The sequence below is a fragment of the Rhinolophus ferrumequinum genome, chromosome 2, assembly GCF_004115265.2.
Source record: "Rhinolophus ferrumequinum isolate MPI-CBG mRhiFer1 chromosome 2, mRhiFer1_v1.p, whole genome shotgun sequence".
NCBI classification, from domain to species: Eukaryota; Metazoa; Chordata; class Mammalia; order Chiroptera; family Rhinolophidae; genus Rhinolophus; species Rhinolophus ferrumequinum.
In genome coordinates, this window is record NC_046285.1 from 79,196,443 (window position 1) to 79,217,872 (window position 21,430).

Consider the following 21,430-nt stretch of genomic DNA (forward strand, 5'->3'; position numbering starts at 1 on the left):
GCAGGCAGTCTCAGTGCAACCATCAGACTAGGCGCCCTCTTGTTTCAGATGCATCCCATTAAGGAGCCCGAAGCCATCGGTCACTACAAACTGATGTCACAATAACTCCACGCTAGACCCACCGCTCTCTATACTGGCTTGCCCCTCTCACATTCGAGCTTCGGAGACCCGGGTCTGGAAGCAAGGTCGCCCGCGGAGTGACGTCAGCGCGCAGAGGAGGCCGGGAATGGCGTGACGTCAGTGCGTCGCGCGAGCCGTGGGTGGGGTCTCGTCTTTTTTCCTCTCCGGGGCGGCTCCAGATGTGTCAAGGGTGAGCGTGACGTCATCTCTTTGCGCGGCTAAGGGCGGGATGAAGTCCCCACCTCCATCCTCCCCCCCCCCCCCCCCCCCCCCCCCGGTTCCCTTCTCTGGTTATTGGTCCCCAGCAAAGTGTGAGGGGAGGTCTGGGCAGTGTGTGGTGCGCGCGGTATCTGTACGTCTTACGACTCTGACCCTTCCGCCAGCCCCGAGTCCTCACAACACTCGTTGTAGGAAGTATTCACCTTTTAAAACTGAAGGACCGAAGGCTCAGAGAAGTGAAGTAATTTGCACAAGATTACACAGCAGCGCTGGATTTCAGATAGTCAATTATCTTTACTATGAAAGGAACATAACTATATCTTACGAAATGTTTTGAAGTGATTCATGTAAAGCACCTTACATCCTCCTTACCTCTGTTTTTGTCCATCCACCCTAGAGCAGCGACCAATTCTGATTTCGAGCTGAGTTCGCAGCACCTGACACAGGAGAAACAGTATGCATACTGAGCAAAAGGCCTGAAGCGGAGATTGCAGATCTTACCCAGCAAAAGGTGAGGTCAAAATGTAGGTGTCTCACCTGCACTCTACTAATCACACGTAGGCACACATCCAAATGTGCACCTTATCTCTTTTTGTGTTTTTTTTTTCAATTGGCATCACCCTTCCTTCACTCATCCAGACTGAAAATCTAGTAGTCAAACCCCTCTTTCACACCCTGCCCATCTAATTAGTCACTGACCCTGTCTGTCTCCTTTTCCTCCTGTTCACTATTTCCATTAGATAAAACCTCTTACTCCTTCGAATTGATTCATTTGTTGAATTAGTACTTATAAATGCTAAGCATTATTAATCATCACCAAATGTTGCCAATTTCACCCCCTTTCAGCACATACTGTGTTTCCCCGAAAATAAGACCGAACCAGAAAATAAGCGCTAGTATGATTTTTCAGGAGGACATCCCCTGAACATAAGCTCTAATGAGTCTTTTGGAGCACAACTTAATATAAGACCCAGTCTTATTTTCTGGGAAACGCGGTAGTGGGATACTTCCTGACCCTGGATCAATGAGATATATAAGTGGATGTCACAGGTTATTTTCAGATACAGCATTTAATTGCCACTTTTTGGTCCTCCAGAGCTCTTTACCCTCTCGCTTGCCCAGCAACAGGCAACTTTCCAATGTCAAAGGTTCAGAAATAGCCAAAATAAAACCAATGAATTACTGGCAAAAATTTATTGTGCACACACTAAAAAGACAGTTTGCAAAACTAGATCATTCAAACCAGGACGTGGAATGAGACTCAGGAGTATACAAAGCAGCTTACATAAGTGAAAAAGCAGTGTCTTAACAGTGATTGGTAATTAAGCTAATTTAATGACTAAACTTGTTTATCTGCTCAGAGAACCTTCAAGGCTGGTCTCTGTTTGCGTTTAATTTTAACGCCACACGGTAATAGCTTCCTCAGCCTGCATCCCTGGTGAAGACGAGCAGAGCCCCCATGGTGACCCATGATGAACATGTTGCACGTGAAAGAGAAACTTCTATTGTCTTGAGACACAGACTTTTGGAGTTGTTGGTTACCACAGCGTAAGCTACCCTCTTCTGATTGAAGTACCTTCAGGATTGAGCAAAAACAAATTTGGTCTCTGTCCTAGTGGAGCTTATAGCAGAGGTATCTCTATAAAATACAGATCTGATCATGCTCCCTTCCCTGCTTTGAAACTTTCATATCTTCCTAGTACTTGAAGGATAAAGTCCAAACTCTTAGCTTGGCATTGTAGACCCTTTACCACTTGGCTCCAAACTGCACTTCTGTTTTCCCTCTCCCATCCATTTTATGGTGCAACCAAACTGGACTACTGGCTATTTACCGCCTTAATCCATGTGCCTTCAAACCCCTGCCTGAACCTTCACACATGCCATGACTTCACCCTGGGATACCCTCTATCTATGTTTACATATCCTAGTTTTCTACCCTCTGCTTGGTAATTACTTCATGCCACCCTCTACTAACCCTTTTAGAACATTCGTAACAATCTTAATTACCTGTTTCAGTTATTGTCTTCTTCCAGGGCTATAAACTCTGTCACGCAGGGTGCCATGCGGGGTCTCAGCTCCCGCTCCCCACATAGGAACGCAGGACATGGTGAGGCCAGAAAGGAACATCCACGGAACCATAGGTAGGGGAGTCATACCACTATAGTCTCGCTGGGGCTGGGTTGGAGACACAGGAAGCAGGAGCCACACTATCCGCAACCCGCCGTCCGCTTGTCTCTGCCAAACAATCTCACTTGCTAGCAATTCGCTTCTCTGCAATTTGCAATCCACACTCCGCCGCTTCCTAGCTCAGCCACCATCTTCTTGCTAGCCCCCATTTGCTGCTAGCGTAGCCACAGCAGTTATATTAGTGGCCAATGGCTCACTGATTACGGCTGACGGCCAACTAGCCACAGCTGATGGCCATCCAATCACAGTTGATGGCCATTTACTACCTGAGCCAGCACCTTTCTATGTGAGGCCGAGAGCCTGGAAACTGCACTCCTGGCTCTGTCCCCACAAACTCCTTGACAAGTCCATCTTATTCTCCACTGGATCAGGAATATATAAGGACTTAAATGTTTGTTAAATGAGCGGATGGCTTGTTAGCCCCCTCAAGGCTTGTTAGAACTGCTGTCAGTTCCATATATTAGTTTTCTATTGCTGCTGTAACAAATTACCACACAATGGCTCAAAGCAACGCAGATTTAGTATCTTACAGTTCTGTAGATATTGGCAGGGCGGTATTCTTTTTTGGAGGCTCTAGGGGAGAATCTGTTTCCTTGCTTTGTTGAGCCACTATAGGCTGCCCACATTCCTTGCCTTGCGAGCCCTTTATTTCATCTTCAACGCCAGCAGTGTTGCATCTTTCTGAGCATTCTTCCACAGTCACTTCTCCCTCTAACTGTGAACTCAGCCAGGAAAGTTTCTCCAATGTTAAGGATCTGTGCAATTAGATTGGGCTCGCCTGGACAACCCAGGAACCTTCCCATCTCAACACACTTAATTATACAAGTTTTCCTTTTTGCCATGTAAGGTAACATACCTATAGTTCTAGAGATTAAAACAAGGACATTTGTGGGGGGGACCATTTCTGCCACATTTCAGTCTTGCTCCTCTCTCGAGCTTGGCATTTACCCTTCAACATCAGCCAAATGAAGTCTTCCCTGAAAAGCATGAGGGGTCTCACGCTTTTAAAAGTAGGGAAACCATGTATGGTCCAAACTTAGACACTTTTGAGAGTGAAAGGGAGTACTCTTAACAGTTACACCGAGCCAACAGTTGTACAGGCCAACAGATATGGCAGAATGAAATGGGTATGTGACCTGTGGAGACCCTACCCTGAGTTGGAGCAGCGTTATTATGGGCTTCTGCCCTCCAGCTTTCTCTCTTAGAGAGAGATCAAGGAAATGTTGAGAGGCTTTACTTTCCTCCCAAAATGCATGCTTTAGGCTAGAGATGGGACACTTTATCTGGCTCAACAGGCTAAACAGGATCTTTTTCTCCACTGCTTTAACATAAAAATAACAATATACCCTGTTTCCCCAAAAATAAGACCTAGCCAGACAATCAGCTGTAACCCGTCTTTTGGAGCAAAAATTAATATAAGACCGGATATTATATTATATTGTACTCAGTCTTATAGTAAAATAAGACCGGGTCTTATATTATGTTATATAAGACTGGGTCTTATATTATAGTAAAATAAGACTGAGTCTTATATTAATTTTTGCTCCAAAAGATGCATTAGAGCTGCTTGTCTGGCTACGTCTTATTTCCCGGAAAACATGGTGTCATGCAGGGTGTCATGCGAGGTCTCTGCTCCCGCTCCCCACATAAGAACGCAGGATATGGTGAGGCCAAAAAGGAACACCCACGGAGCCATAGGTAGGGGAGTCATACCACTATACTCTCACTGGCGGCTGGGTTGGAGACACAGGAACCAGGAGCAACACAATTCTCAACCCTCACTGTGCCGCTTGCAGACTCAGCCACCATCTTCTTGCTAGCCCCCACTTTTTCTGCTAGCGTAGCCACAGCAGCTATACCAGTGGCCAGTGGCTCACTGGTTACAGCTGACGGCCAACTAGCCATAGCTGATGGCCATTTGATCACAGTCGACGGCCATTTACTACCTGAGCCAGCACCCCTCCATGTGAGGCCGAGAGCCTGGAAACTGCTTTTTGGGGCTCTGTCCCCACACATGGTAATATTTATATTAGGGACATCATACTTTTATCTATGATATATATTACAAATATTAAGTCACAATTTGACATTTGTCTTCAATTTTGTTTATGATGAAGCCTCCTTTAGCAGGTAGTTCCAATGTATCTTGTAGCCTTGTGACAAAGATGAAAAGAATTCAAGGTGAGGAGCTGGGGGTCTGCTCACGTTGGACTTGTAAATTATGATTTTCAGCTTCGGGGAGAAAGGAAAAAACATACTAAAGTAAGGATCCCATAGTTTTTCCCTTATCCGATCAAGGCTTTCCATTTCAAAAGTCTGTTAATCCTAGATCATAGATAGAGCCAGAAGATAGTTCAGGAAATCATGTTGTGATCTTATACAAATAACATGTGTTTACCCAAGGTTAGTTATTACTTTGCAGTTGCAAAATAGTGACTTTGCAATTCTATCAAACCCTCTACATTTTTCTGTATAAAAGAGCTCTCCTTTTCCCCACCTCACACCTTTTCTTTCCTTTTCATTTTCTTATGTTTTTAATGGCATTTATTAAATTGACTTAGAGTTTTTGTTTTTATTTATTCAGTGTGTTATAACCCATGACTATCTGGTTGGTTTTCGTGGGGGGGGGGGGTGCGGTTAATGCTTAAATTATCTCAGATTTGGTCAGTAGAAGTCCCCCTAAGCCATTACTATAAACTTTTGACCTATCTCCATCAGCCTTTGAGTTCTTTCTAGCTCTCTGGCACAAGATACTTCAAGCTCACCTTGTACTTTGAACTTGTAGGTCACTTTGTAGTGAAGGTATGCTGTTTAGAAACCAAAATCATCTGGGCTTTAGGTGTACTTGTTGCTACTGGCGTGCCATTGCCTCTTGGCCCTTTTAGTTTCCCTTTGGCATGTCCCCCTTTTCATTCTTTTGTTTGGCTGAGTAGTATTTCCCTCTGGGAATATAGCTTTTTTTCTTTTTTAAACCAGTCTTCTATGGAGGAACATTTAGGTTGTTTCTAATGTTTTGCTATTACAAATAATGCCACAATGATTAACATTACACGTATGTGTTTCAGATATGGGTTGTGCGTCTTCAGGGAGAATTCCTACAAGAGAGATTATCCGATTAAAAGGTAAATACAAATGTGTCTTCGTTAGATGTTGTCCAATTCTCCACAGAAGTCATACCATTTGTATTTCCACCAGTGTTGAATGAGAGCATTTTCCCACAGCCTCGCCAACAGAATAATAGAATATGTTGTCAAACTCACACACCTTTGCAAACTAGATAGGTGAAAAATGGTATCTAACTGTAGTATTAATTTCCATTTCTCTAATAGTGAAGCTGAAGATTTTTTTTCACTTGTTTAAGGATCATTTGAATGTCATTTATTGTTAACGATGTGTATGTCTTTTGTACATTTTTCTATAGGGTTTTGGTTATTCTTTTTTTCTTGATGTTTCAGTGTTCTTTTTCATTAGAAACACTAGATCTTCATGATATACAGTTGCTCCTCAGTATCTGAGGGGATTGATTCCAGGACCCTCAGAGGACACCAAAATCCAAAGAAGCGTGAGTCCCTTAAGTAAAATGGCACAGTATTTGCATATAACCTACGTGTCCTCCTTTATACTTTAAATTATCTGATTACTTATAATACCTAATACAATGTATGTGCTATGTAAATAGTTGTTATACTGTATAGTTTAGGGAATAATCACAAAAAAGTCTATACATGTTCGGTACAGAGACAACCATCGTAGGCCTACTACATAGTACATGTCAGCAACAATGTAATTTTTTTCTGCATATTTTCAATTTGTTGGTTGAATCTGCGAATGCAGAACCAGTGAATACAGAAAGCTGACTGTATTTTGCAAATATTAACTGCCAGTTTGATATTTGTCTTTTGACTTTGTTTATAATGTTTGCTACAATTTTTACTTTTACATAGACAAATTTATCACCATTTTCTTTTATTGTGTCTGGATTTTGAGTTATAGTTAGGCAAAATCTTTTTCATTATTGTTTTTCCTATCAGAAGTGATTTGAAATCTACAAATATATAGATTTCAATATAGGTTTCAATACATAATGGTGTATTCATCAGTAATCTAATAACTAAAAGCTTTTACATCATTTTTTTTCCTTTTTAAAGAATTATTTTAGAATAATCTGATGTTGACCTTCTAAAAAACAATTTCACAATATATATTGAGGCATAAAACTTTTCAACCTTGAAATACTATCCTAGGGGAAAAAATCTTAAACCCAACTCCTAATCCAGTGTCTGGAATTCATTAGATGTTCTGTCAATATTTGATAAATGAAGGGATAAATATGGGGGAGGACAAATACAGGCATGAAGATGTTTGTTGCTGAATTATTAGATGAAAACTTGGCTGCAACATAAAAAGCCAGCAGTAGAGAAATGGTTAAATAAGCTATGGTATATCTACATCACTGAAAATGATGTAACACTGAAAAATGATGGATCTGACAGATATATAATAATATGGCAAAAATATATAATACATGGCTGTAGATGAAAACAGCAAATTACCAAATTATCAAAAAAGATCTATTGAAGAAAAATAAAGACTAGAAGAAAATGTAGCAAAGTGCAAACAGAGACTTGTATATCCCTATTTTTCAAACTTTCTGTTTCTGATGAAGAACTAATTTTGTTAAATATCCATTCTCTGCTCCTTAACTGTTTTTAGACTGAGTGCAGTGAGGGGAAGATCATTTGAATGTGAAGTAAGCCATGGGTTAAGAGAGAATTACATCTTTGCACAGAGGTACAATATAGAATTCTCACCAAACAACTGACAGTAGGAGCTTGATCATATGCAAAGAGCAGAGTAAATGCTTTTCTCAGTTTTAGGTGGCTGTGCGGCTTGGCGTCTCAGATCTCTTCTCAGCAGATGAGGATGATAATGTTCTACCCCATACAGTTAATGTGAGGATTAAATGACATAATACATGTAAATGCTAGAACAGAACCTGGCCTGCAGTGAGTGCTCAATACATGTCAGCTGTTTTGTTTTCTTTGGTTTCTGAGGGTTTTTGTCTTAAACTATAAAAACTTGGTTACAATGTCCTCAAACATTGCAATATTTCTGGTTTTTTAAAGGATTTCTTACTACTTTTGATCAGTGCAGTTGAAATGACGGTTCTAAAATTATGCATTATCTACTCGTGTTTTATATAGGCTCTGAAAATTAAACAGCTCTTTTTAGAAAATTATTTATTTATTTTTCAGTTACAGTTGACTTAACAGCTCTTTAGAATAATATTTTTCCTCTAAATATAAAAATAACATGCACTCACTATATAAAATTTGGAAAGTACTAAGAATTAGCAGGAATTCTTAACCATCTATAATGCAACCACCCAAACATTTTGGTGTGTTTTATATTTTCTATTTAAGTTTATATGTGTGTGTATGTAGATACATGAGTTTTATTTTTACAAAGGAAGGTCAGTGTAATTTTTACCGAAGATTACATTATAGAATAGGTGTAATGTGTATCATTTGCTTTAAAACAAGAGCAGAAAGGTAACTATGTAGATAATGGGGGTTATCCCTTGGTAACCAGAGGATGATATCTTGTTACCACAATCATGTTTCCCACTAATAGGCAACTACAGTAGGTACATTGAACTCCAGTGGAAAAATGCTTTAAAATAAAAGAAAATTCAACCTGATTTAGAAATAAAATGCCACTTTATGTATAACTTGAAGAGAGAGGAATGAAAATCAGTTTGTTGTACAAAGGAGGATGTCTTCTTTAATATAATAATGAGTATTGTTGACATAAGAAATGTCCAAACCTGTAGAGAATTTTTATAAGAGTTTATTTTAGCCCAAACTGACAATGCTGCCAGGAAGCAAGATCTCAAATGCTTCAGAGAGTGACAGTTTTGCTGTTTCTTTTCTGTATTTGGAATTAGGGAGGGAAGTAAGGAGGATTATACGAAGGTAGGAGAAAGCAAGGGGGGATTGGATTCTAGGGTAATTAACAAGATTAGGTGCTCTCTTAAAGCAGTTACCCTTCTTTCAGTGGTGTGTTAACCTAGGTGCACAAAAACAATGGACAGAGTTTGCTTAAGGCAAAGATAAACCTTTCACTAATGTTATATGCCTGGGGCGTGACTACCCACCATGACCTGCCCAGTTAGGAATTTATGGGCAGATCACCCTGTGAGGTTACTTTCCATAGAACCCCTTTTTCATCCACAATATGGTAGCAAATCTTCATTTTAAAATTATTTATTCTGTGTACATAAAATGTAGCCCTTTATCTAAGAAATAGGGGAAAACAAGAATATAATTATATGTATTTGGTTTTTCTGGGTTTTGGTTTTTTTTTTTTTTTGCTATGAGAAAACGAAAGATAAACATGAAACTAATGAAAATGGTTACAGGTTGTGGATAGGTGGGAATGGCTAGAATGTGAGCAAGACTTCTCTGAGTATACTTTTGTATGTAATTTTAACTTGTAAGGCATGTAAATACTCTGTGAATTCAAAACTTAATATTAATTCAAAAAGATAAAGAGTCAACTCGTAAAACTGAATACGATAGCAAAAATCAACCTGAAATCAATATAACCACAGGAAAAATCAAGTTACTTTGAACACAGCACTCTGAATAAGAACAGAAAGAATTGAAAAGAAATATTGAACTTTCCTGAGTGGGTTAATTAGAGGTGGTGATATTTGTATTGTGATTCTGAAAATATTGTGTTGCAGCATAGGACAAATGAGTAAATATTATTGACACAAGAAATGTCCAAACCTGTAGAGAATTTTTATAAAAATTTATTTGAGGGGCCTGCCCGGTGGCTCAGGTGGTTGGAGCTCCATGCTCCTAACTCCGAAGGCTGCCGGTTCGATTCCTACATGGGCCAGTGGGCTCTCAACCACAAGGTTGCCAGTTCAACTCCTCGAATCCCTCAAGGGATGATGGGCTGTGCCCCCTGCAACTAGCAACGGCAACTGGACCTGGAGCTGAGCTGTGCTCTCCACAACTAAGACTGAAAGGACAACAACTTGAAGCTGAACGGCACCCTCCACAACTAAGATGGAAAGGACAACAACTAGACTTGGAAAAAAGTCCTGGAAAAACACTCTGTTCCCCAATAAAGTCCTGTGGGGGAAAAAAAAATTATTTGAGCCAAACAGAGAAGCCTGGAAGCAAGATCTCAACAGACAGATAATTGCTTCCAAGAAATGAAAGCTTGCAGCTTCTTTTATGCATTTGACATTAACAAGGGAATGTAAGGAAGATTACAGGGATGTGGGAGAAAACAAGGCAGAGGTCAGATTCTAGGATAGTTAACAAGATTCTGTGCTCTCTCTAGGGTGTTCACACTTGAGAAGAAGGGGTCTGAAAAGATTTCTAAGGTATGTTTACGTAGATGAACAGAAACAATGGACAGGGCTACCGTGTTTCTCCGAAAATAAGACCTAGCTGGACAATCAGCTCTAATGCGTCTTTTGGAGCAAAAATTAATATAAGACCCAGTATCCTGTTTTACAGGAAAGCTTATTTCCTGTTTTACTAAACATTTATGTTTTACTATAAGACCGGGTTTTATGTAATATAATATAAGACGGGGTCTTATATTAATTTTTGCTCCAAAAGACGCATTAGAGCTGATTGTCCAGCTAGGTCTTATATTTGGGGAAACAGCGTAGCTTAAGGCAAAGATAAGCCTTTTACTAAAATTATGTGCCTGAGTAAAAGGCACATGACTGCCTACCATGACCTGCCCAGTTAGGAATTTATAAGCATATCACCCTGGGAGATTACTTTCCATAGAACCTCTTTTTTGTCCACAATGTATTGACGCTTTGTAGGAGAAGAGGGATACAAATCAGGAATGAGGATAATGGAAAATCCTATGGTGTGGATTCAATTTGGAGGTATCAGTATTTTAAAAATATGTATTTCCTTGCTGTTTCTACTGAATGGGCCTATAAACAGGGACACACCAGTAACAAAGAGAGCAGCTAGCATCACTATTTGATTTCTAAATACCATTCCCCAATGAAAGGGCTCCTTGGAGAAATGGTTAACTACAGACCTGACGCAGCCGAGTAGGGAAAGTACAAGGTGACTGTTCCCTCACACAAGGAAGTGCTCAAAGACTAATAGGACATATCAACCAAATACAGTCCTGGGCCTAAAGGGGCTTCTCCTAGGCAAGTTTGGGACAGTTTGAGCATCGAATGAATAATGTCAGTAATAACACAGATGCCAGGAATTTTCCCCACCCCTCCACCCCCCAGATATAGTATTCTGATGAATAGGTCTGGGTGGTGTTTGAAAATTTACATTTTTAAGCAGTGCAGGTGATGCTGACATTGCTGATCCATGGATCTGTTTGAATACTGGATTATAAAACTTTGAACTTAAAAAGTATCCATGAGGAGAGAGAGAGAAAGAATGGAGAAGAGAGATAAAAGAGAAAGCGCTTCTTTACAGAAGAATGCCAGCTAATAAATGTACAAGGAAAGACAGATTTAGAAAAATCACCATTTTGCAGTTCCCAGTGTAGTGACTGATTCAGGAAAAAAATCATCCAGGGATGCTAAAAGCATTAAGAGAAAGGCTTTTGGGGGACAGAATATTCACACAGTCTCAAAATATCATATTTATCAAATTACTTATTAAGAACAGAGGGGAAAGTTATATTTTTCCCTTGGGGAAATCTAGTGGACACTATTATAAAGGAATCGGACAAATTTAATATCATTGGGGCCGGCCTGGTGGCTCAGGAGGTTGGAGCTCCGTGCTCCTAACGCTTTTGGCTGGTTCCATTCCCACATGGGCCAGTGGGCTCTCAACCACAAGGTTGCCAGTTCAATTCCTCGAGTCCCGCAAGGGATGGTGGGCAGCGCCCCTTGCAACTAAGATTGAACACAGCACCTTGAGCTGAGCTGCTGCTGAGCTCCCGGATGGCTCAGTTGGTTGGAGTCCGTCCTCTCTACCACAAGATTGCCGGTTCAACTCCCGCAAGGGATGGTGGGCTGCGCCCCCTGCAACTAACAACAGCAATTGGACCTTGAGCTGAGCTGTGCCCTCCACAACTAAGATAAAAAGGACAACAACTTGACTTGGAAAAAGGTCTGGAAGTACACACTGTTCCCCAAAAAAGTCCTGTTCCCCTTGCCCAATAAAATCTTAAAAAAAAAGAAAGAAAGAAAGAAAGAAAGAAACCTTAGTACTATTGGTACTATTTACAATACTATTTAAAAAAAAAATTAACATCATCAATAACGGGACAAACTGACGCTAAGTGCCTCTTAATGGATGTAGTGGGAAGTATGGCATCACCTGTGGAATATTCTGGCCAAAAATGTTTAACCTGAATTTAACTATGAAGAAACAGACAAATCCAGACTATGAGACATTCTTCAAATTATCTGACCTGGACTCTTCAAAATTTCTAGGTCATGAAAAAGGAAAAGGCAGGAAAAATATTCTAAATTAAAAGTGACATGACCAAATGTAATAGATCTTAGATCAAATGAATTCTATAAATAAATTCTGTTTTAGGGGTAATTTGATTATGGACTACTAGATGATATTTAATTAATGCTTAAATTTTTATGTGTAATAATGGTACTGTGATACGTAAGAGAATGTCCATTCTAAGGAAATGGATGATAAAGTATTTAGGTCTGAAGTATCAGAATGATTGCAGTTGTGTGTGTGTGTGGAGAGAGAGAGAGAGAGAGAGAAGAGAGACAGTGTGTGTGGGAAATATTGCAAAATTGTTATAATTGGTGAATTTAAGTGAAAAGCACACCAGTATTAATTTTACTATTCTTTCAAGTTTTCTGTATGTTTGAAATTTTTCAAAATACAAAGTTGAGGAAAAGTTAATTTTTTTCCCCCTACTGTTCTGGGATGAGTCAAAGGAGGATCCTAGAATGGGTGTAGGGAGATGGGGAAGCGGGGATTTGTGAGGCAAAGAAGACTGGGAAAAGGAGGGTTTTAGGACACAATGGAAGAGCAAGGAGCGTGATCCTAGTTTGTTAGGGTAATTAACAGTGGTGGCTGGAACAACCTCCAAATCTCCATAGTTTAACACAATAAAAGTTTATTTCCTATTCTAGTAGAGAAAACTAAGACTCAGATAGGTGAAGTAACCTGCGTAAAAGCCAAAACAAGTGACAAAACAGAATTCCCACCCCGTTCTCTCCCCAAAGCCTTGTTCATTTCAGTCCAGCACACTGCTCCTGAGGGAGGACTCGCTGATGGGATCCGGAGGTTGGAATGAGACTGTCCTAGGTCCAAATCTGCCATTGTTTTTACTCCCCGTTATTGGATCCATACTCCATCCTGAGAGGCAGCCTGGGGCCCTGACAAGCCCTCACTTTAGGGTGCAGACCATTCATTCATTTGTTCTACAAATATCCTTTAAATACCTTTTACATCCTCAGCACTATTCTAGGATTTAGCAGTGAACAAAGTCCTGGTTTTCAAGGAGCTCACTTACCTTCTAGGGAGGGACAAAAGCAATGAGTAAATAGTAAACTCTGAGGCCATGATAAATGCTATGAAAAATAATAAAGCAGGGTAAGAGGTGCTGAGTGGCAGGGAAGCAGAAGTTTATTTAGATAAGGATTCAATGAACTCCTCTGCGTGTTTGGTTGGAGCCCTGAAAGATGTGAAACTGGGAACCATTTGAAAGCCTGAGGAAAGTATTTGCTAAACTGAGAAAACAGCACGTTTAAGGTGCAGAGGTTGTAACAAATTAGGAATGATACAGGGACATTAAGGCAAGAGGGCTGGAGGGAGAGAAATGGGAGATAGAGGAGGCAGGTACTGGTTAGGTAAGAAGGGCACAGAGGCTCTCAGGCAGGGCAGTAATGTGATCTGAGTTTCATTTTCAGACCTCTCCTGCAGAATTCTGTGCACAGAACGCAGCCATCCAGATGAGAATTCCTGGTGGCCTGCTGGGAGTGGTGGGGATTGAGAAGTGGCCAGAAGGCAGATGTATTTTGAAGGGAGAGCTGACAGGATTTGCTGATAGATGTGAGATATGTAATGAGAATGAAAGAATGAAAGATGGGGAAAATGAGAGATGGCTCCTAAGTTTTTGACCCAGAAATACTCTCACCTGTCCCATTTGGTTTACAGAAACACATTTAATGGTAAAATCTGTATTGCCATATTAATCTTAAATTCATTGTATGATAATACTTACATTTTTTAAAAATCTTGGAAATCAGAGGACTAGGCTCAGTAACTGCTTAATTAGTTCCTCATATCGTTGTGATAGTTTTGATAACACTTGTTGTGTCTCCCCAGGAGATTTGGTGAGAACAAAACAAGGGACTTGTGAAAATACTACTCATCTGGTTAAGTCATCTAATGATCAACTTAATATTTGTGTGGCACTTTCAAGGTATAATGTGCTGCTCATGCTTGAAATAATTCAATGTGCTAACAGTTAACACAATGCTACAAATCTGGTGAACTGAAGCCCCCATGACACTATAGCCCAAATTATGTGAAATAATCATTAACACTACTGAAGAAGTCTCTGTCCTCTTTCTATTTCTCGGCCTCTCTCTAGAGACAGAGCTCATGCAAACAAGCGCAGGCAAGCCCCGGGGTCTACAGAAGCCCCTCTAGATGCTGTCCTCCGGCTGTTCATCCACACATTCAACACACTGCAGCCTCTGTGGATTGTCCCTCCACGCCACCTACAAGGGACGAGAACTTCAGGACACTCTACCTGAAATTCCCCATCGTCCTTGGTTTGGTAGAACTCAAGTTATTCATCATCAAAAAACATCTGCTTTTTAAACTGACAAATTAATTTTAGCATCTATCAGTCACTGCTGCTGCTTTATTTGTTTGCCATTCTTTATGCTTATGCCCTGTAGGGATTGTTTTTCACCTAGGAACACTTAGAAAAACACATAGAAATATTTAACTGATATTTACCTTTCAGACTCTTTAAATCTTTAACCAAGGACCATTTCAGAAATGTTCTGCTTTTGGTTGCTACAGATCCATGGCAATATGCTGTTTTGATAAATTAAAAGTTTTATTTTATTATATATAGATAACAGAATAAAATGCATGACAATAATAAATAGCAAGGCATGAATATTCACAGCCCCTTTTCTCTCACATATTAAGGAATATTTTGCTGTTATCCACCTAACCTTTTACCCTTCCCTCACTTTTGGTCTTCGTTACTAGATAGAGTGAAGAGTGCACAAGTGTGTGTGTGTGTGTGTGTGTGTTCGCGCGCCTGTGCATAAAGGAACATGCTAGGGGGAGTAGGAAGGAAATGCCAAAGTAACATTGGTAAAACTTCATTGAAAAGGAAAGAAGTGACTGATGGAAGAAAATAGAATGGATTCCAGGGAAGAAAGGGGGAAAGGGGAAGAAAAAGGGAGAGTGTTCAAGTTTTTGAAAAATATTGGTAGAGATGTTGAGGAATAGCTGTTGTGTGGGAGAGGGATGTTGAAATGACAGGTAGGAAAAAGCTACTTTATAAATTTTGCTCTGCACTGAGTGTATCTACCCACTACAACCACCGCACACACCCAGAGCTTTCTGAAGTGAAGATTTTAATTGCTTTTAATATTTTTAGACACTGTTTTCTCTGAATTTTACATTATGCTAAGATGGGCCACAAAGGGCTTGACTTAATTCAAACTACCAAAATGCTAAGAACAATGATATATTCTGTTCAGACATTTTCCATGATATAAGTTAGTGACTCATAATTTTAAGATTAGGAAAATTAGTGCTTACAGCTTTTTAAAAATTTGTCTAGTAGGTCTTTCAGTTTTCACCGGAAGCCCCCCCCAAAAAGAAAAAAAAAAGATTAGGAAGATTAAAAAAATACATAGGGAATATAGTAAGGGATGAAGCATTTCATTTTTAAAGATGCATATTGGAGGTTTTAATCATTTTGTGAAATTTTGGAAAAACTCTTCTAGGAACCATTTAATATTGCCACTCCCCTGAGGTCTTCCTGAAATCCGTAACTTTTTGCCACAGTCTTTCAGCATTTTTCTTATATCTCTGTTATTACACTCAGTTTATTTTGCCTAGCTTGTTTTTTCAAAGAACCTTCTTATTATAAAAGTTATGTATATTGGCCTGGATTTAGTCCTTTTTTCCCCACAGCTTTATTGAAGTGTAATTGACAAATAAATTTTAATATTATATATGTAGTATATATATATAATAATATATTAAAGTATACAACTTGATGATTTGATATACATTGTGAAAGGATTCCGACAATCAAGTTAATTAACACCTCACATACTATTTTTTTTTTTTTTGGTGGGAATGCTTAAGATATATTCTCTTAGTAAAGTTCAAGTATACAATACAGTATTATTAACTATTGTCACCATGCTGTACATGAGATCCTCAGAACTTAATTCATCTTATGGGAAGTTTGTACCCTTTGAGTAATCTTTCCCCATTCCCCCTACCTTCAGTCCCTGGCAACCAGCAACCTGTTCTCTGTCTCTGTAAATTGGGGTTTTTTTAGATTCTACATATAAGTAAGATCATACAGTATTTATCTTTCTATGTCTGGCTTATTTCACTTCACAAAATGTCCTCCAGTTTCATCCACGTTGTTGCAAATGGCAGGATTTCCTTCTTTTTGTGGCTAAATAATATTCCATTGAAAATACATATCATATTTTCTTTATTCATCCGTCAACTCACTCTTAGGTTGTTTCCATGTCTTGGCTGTTGTAAATTACGCTGCAATGAACATGGGGGTACAGATAACTCTTCAAAACAGTGATTTAGTCTCTTTTGGATATATACCCAAAAGTGGGATTGCTGGATCACATGGTAGTTCTATTTTTAATTTAACCTGGATTTATTCTTAATTGTATGCTATAAGTTCATTGAAGACAGAAACCATATCTTATTTATAAAACAATATCATGGCAATTAACAGAACAAGTCTTAAAATCAGGCACACGTAAGTTTGAATCTTGGCTCTGCCACTCCTCAGCTAAAAGACCAGGTCTTGTGTGTGTGTGTGTGTGTGTGTGTGTGTGTGTGTTTGTTATTATTGTTTAACCTTGTTTAGTCTCAGTACTCTTCATCTATAAAATTGAGAAAATAATGCCTATTCCTCTCAAGGCAGTTATGAACTTTAAATGAGAAGATGTATGAAAGTGTTTAGTATACCTGGCACACACAAGTATTCAACCAATGGTAATTATTATTATGTGTATATCGACTTTATTATAATGTGTGAATCTCTATCGTGTAGCACAGAAGTAGCTGCTCAGATCTTTGCTGAACAAATCATGTCTAAGATGAGAGAAGAGAACCAGTGGCTGGCATCCCTGGTTTATTATACCTTTATTTTCCTCTGTGAGTCTCAGGGGCTGCTGTGGAGGCTGGAAACCTGCTTCTAGCTCCAATGAGCCTTGTTGGAGGTAGTGTAGGAGGAAAGAGTTAGTACCAGGGCCTCCCTGGAGTTCTGAGCCTCTCAGGGGAATTCCGACTCACTCTCTACTTCCTTCTCTCCTCCTGCCCTCCCCCACAGCATGTCAGAGAGCCTCGTAGTGATGGGAACTTCCAGTGACTAACCCGTAGCTTCATGAGACATTGAGGATCCTCTTAAACACCCTCTCCTGCGTAAAGCACCTCCTGTCTTTCCAGGTCGGAAAGAGTCTCTCTTGTTGTAGCACACAGCACTTACTGCCGTATTCTAACTACTAGCTTCATGTTTCCCTCAGTAAACGGCAAGAGCAAAGTCTAGCTCTGGTTCCTGTTTGATCAGTACCGTGAGCCATACATAGTTCCCAAGCAATGACTGTTACATTGAATTTTAGTAAAGCTGGTCTTGGGGCTGTGGCCTCAAGCTGAGCCGTAATCCCAGACCTTACCCTAACCTCTAAGGTGCTACTCTGATCCCCAGAGTCTTAAGATACAAACTTCTCTCCCTGTGGAAAAACACAGCCTCTGGGCAACTAACAGCCTGGAGTTCATTGTTTGATTCATTGTAGGAAGTTCCCAGCAGTAGATTTCAAAAAGCTGGCAGGAATCCGGAAGAGAAACTTTATATAGAGGATAAATAGGGGTTTACAAAATGGTCACATCCACCTTTTTCCTCTCCATAATTTAAAGTTCATTTTTTTCACCACTCAGCTGTTACATATGAGTGCAGTGGAAATTGCATACCTGTGACAGCCGAAAACAATCTGAAAGGATTGTGACTCTGTTAGCAGACAGTTTCCTTCAAATGTTCCAGTAGTCATATAAAAATAATAAAGCAATAATTTATTTGGTCCCAAATATGATTATTCTGAACCATCCAACATGCACAAAATATTACATTTTTAATTCTCAATCATCATTATCACATAGTTGCTAAAGTGTCTGGCTAAAAATAATATTGATATTATTTTGAGTTCTTTGAATGTGGGTGACATAACATCTCAGGAAAAGATTTTCAAATCTCAGCAACTTTCTCACCAGGCACAGAAAAAAAATTACCCTTTCAACTCCATCAATGTCTCTTTCACTGTACAGCCCTTAGTTCTGCTTAAAGAGTGATAAAGTGTCTCTTGATTTCATGTGGCTTTTCACGAATTCGGTGACTTTCCTGAGCCCCTCGGTCAGCCCCTCCCCGGTGATGGCACAGCAGGGCTGCACGTACCAGTTCCGGTTACAGCAGAGCTTCTTCACTTTGAACATTCTGGTGATATCCTCAGCAGTCAGAGCTCCAGGCACATCTTGTTTGTTGGCTAACAGGACAACAGGCACATTTTTAATGTGTTCATTCTTCAAAATGTGCTCAAACTCCCTCCTGGAGTCCTCCAGCCGCTGCTTGTCGGTGCTGTCCACCACGTACACCAGCCCATCGGTGTGCTCACAGTAGTAGCCCCACACGCTCCTCATTCTGGTCTGTCCTCCAACGTCCCAGACCGTGAGGGAAAGACTCTTTTCCCACTCGAGCGTCTCCACATTGAAACCTACTGTCGGGATGGTCACAATATCCTTAGCAAGCTTTAATTTATAAAGGAGAGTAGACTTCCCAGCATAGTCCAGCCCCAGAAGAAGAATTTGGGCTTGCTTGGCTTTAGGGTTTTTAGAACTCAACAGACCCATTTCAGGCTCTTTTTCCTTGAAAGACTTTTTCCTTTTGGCCAGAGACAATGTTTCCTCCCCTGGTCTTGCATGAAAATGTTAGGAGGAAAGAAGAGAGCAAATGCTTCATATTGTATTCTAAGAAGAGGAACTGGTGTGCATTTATGTTGTAGCTTATCGGCTTGATTATGGGCACACAGGGTTTTATTTGCAGTCCCAGCCAATCCCGAGGAATCTGTGGTATGAGTAACCAGCCAATGTTATAGTGGCTCAAAGAGTAAATTCTTTGTGAGTGAGTGGGACTTGGGAGGGGCCTGAGTGATGCTGCAGCTTCTTTTCTCTTCCAGATGTTGGAAATCCAGGGTAACTGAAGGTTCAGACATGCACAAGAGTGCAGTTTAGTAGCAGACTAAAAACTTAACAAATGGTTTGTAGAACTCCTCTGTTGTTTGACCATTTACCTTATCCCAGTTGTAAATAAGTAACCAGACTTCTAAAGTCATAAAGAGAAAGTGTATCTCACACTTCCCTAAGCAATATCTTTAGTACTTTCCCGTTGTCTAGATTACTCAGTAGAAGATTTGAAACCACCCAAGGTTGTCTGAACCTTACTCCCATAGTCATAAGGAGAGAATCACTTCTTGAATCTTATAGGCAGAAAATTTACACTATTCACAAGACCAAATTTACAGAGGGGAAGTTTGTAACACGAACACTTTTAAAATTAAGCAGTCTGATTAAAGATGGCAAATTGATTTTTTGGAATCAATATTTTGGAAAATAGTTCCATGTTTATATTTATCTCCTCTCTATCTCAAGATTCTACCAAAATGATGGTAAAGGAACAACTACACCATATAAACCCATTACAAGAAGATGGGGAGGGCCTCAGAGGGTGAGAGATTTTAACAAAATTCTGGCAGATGGATATGGAAGGAAGGTGAGTGGTAACGGATGGAGCAGGATAAAGGGGAGGCTTGGCGTGCTGATGCACAGGATATAGAGGGAAGGGGTGAAATAAGGGACTGAAAGCAGAGGGAGTCAACTATAAGTCTGAATGAGGAACAGAAGACACACATGCGTGCACACACAGACACACACACACACACACACACACACACACTCACCCTCTGCTAGGTGATATTTCAGCAATCAGAAGTTACACCCCAGGCAAAAAACTGGAGGGTTCTTTTCTAAAGAAATTGAATGACATCAGAAAAAAAGATCTCCATGTTTTGGCAGTTGGAAGTTTACACATCATAATAACTAACTCAACATTTAATTAACATATAGCCCACTTGGTAGTTGTCAGACACTGCTCAGGTACACAGTTCCCAATCAGCTTTTCAGCATACAGAGGTTTCTATACTTAAAATGCCTTTAATATGAATGAGTGAAAGACCAAGATAAAAATAAGTAGGCTTTAAGAAAGTTTAAACAGAGGTAGTGCAGGAAACAGAAGAAAATTTCAGTAAGTTTTAATTAGTATTTCCACAGAGATTTGAAAAGACATTGCATCCATAAAGCAAGAAATGGATGCCATTAAAAAGGCCACTCAAAAAACAAAAATCCTTTTCTAAAAAGGACATACAGATGGCAAACAGACATATGAAAAAATGTTCAACCTCACTAACCATCAGAGAAATGCAAAAAAAACCACAGTGAGATACCGCCTCACCCCAGTCAAAATGGCTATCATCAATAAATCAACAAACAACAAGTGTTGGCGCGGATGTGGAGAAAAGGGAATGCTTGTGCACTGTTGATGGGATTGCAGATTGGTGCAGCCACTATGGAAAACAGTATGGAGGTATCTTAAAAATCTGAAACTGGAGCTACCTTATGATCCAGCAATTCCACTCGTAGGTATCTATCCGAGAAATCCAAAACTCCAATTCAAAAATCTTTATGCACTCCTATGTTTACTGCAGCACTATGCACAATAGCTAAGACATGGAAACAACCAAAATGCCCATCGGTAGATGACTGGATTAAGAAACTGTGGTACATTTATACAATGGAGTATTACGCAGCCATAAAGAAGAAAGAAATTTTACCATTTGCAACAACATGGATGGACCTAGAGAACATTATGTTAAGTGAAATAAGTCAGACAGAGAAAGATAAGTACCATATGATCTCACTTATATGAGGAATCTAAAGAAAAGAATAAGTGAATGAACTAATCAGAAACAGTTTCGGAGACATAGAGGAAAAACTGAGGGTTGCTAGATGGGAGGGGGTGGGGATAAGGGGGAAGGTGAGGGGATTAGAAACCAGTCAGTAACCACAAGATGGCCACGGGGTTTTGAAATTAATTTGGGGAATGTAATCAATAATGTTGTAAAGATTTTGTAGGGTATCCGATGGACACTTGTCTCATTAGGGAGACCACCTCAGGGAAGATGTAGATGCCTGATCACTGCATTGTACACCTGAAGCTGAAGCTGAAAAATAATGAATGTCAACTACAAGTTTATATATATATGTATAAACATACATACATATATACATGTATAAACATACAAACATATATACATATATATATATATATATACTTACAAGAAGCGGAGTACAGCACTAGAAATAGAGACAGTGGAAATGTAATGACTCTGTGCGATGTCAGGGGGATAGTGGATGGGGGGGTTCACACAGTGTGAGGGATATAAATGATAAACGTCTAAGTATTACTTTGTTTTGTGCACCTGAAACTAATAAAAAAAGGTAATAAATAAATAAATAAAAATAAAACTGAAAAAAAGATAATATTTACTATTTTATGGGGAAATGAACAG

At 39.7% G+C, this 21,430-nt stretch overlaps 1 protein-coding gene, 1 long non-coding RNA gene and 1 other non-coding gene across 3 annotated transcripts; 2 read left to right on the plus strand and 1 right to left on the minus strand.

The window, feature by feature from the left end:
* The first annotated feature begins 480 nt into the window (after positions 1 to 480).
* On the plus strand, positions 481 to 9,928 carry LOC117038758 (uncharacterized). The gene is made up of 3 exons (XR_004425717.1): positions 481 to 850; positions 5,592 to 5,648; positions 9,886 to 9,928. It is a non-coding gene; the product is annotated as an uncharacterized LOC117038758 (long non-coding RNA).
* Positions 9,929 to 15,301: 5,373 nt separating this feature from the next.
* LOC117014611 (U7 small nuclear RNA) lies at positions 15,302 to 15,364 on the plus strand. The gene has a single exon (XR_004421550.1). It is a non-coding gene; the product is annotated as a U7 small nuclear RNA (small nuclear RNA).
* Positions 15,365 to 16,210: 846 nt separating this feature from the next.
* Positions 16,211 to 18,808, minus strand: ARL14 (ADP ribosylation factor like GTPase 14). The gene has a single exon (XM_033132715.1). The coding sequence runs from the start codon at positions 18,654 to 18,656 to the stop codon at positions 18,081 to 18,083; it is 576 nt and encodes a 191-aa protein (XP_032988606.1). The 5' UTR covers positions 18,657 to 18,808; the 3' UTR covers positions 16,211 to 18,080.
* Between the last annotated feature and the right edge of the window lie 2,622 nt (positions 18,809 to 21,430).

What these genes read in the sequence shown, in the direction of transcription:
- ARL14 (XM_033132715.1), bottom strand. Translation starts at nt 18,656, where the DNA reads ATGGGTCTGTTGAGTTCTAAAAACCCTAAAGCCAAGCAAGCCCAAATT.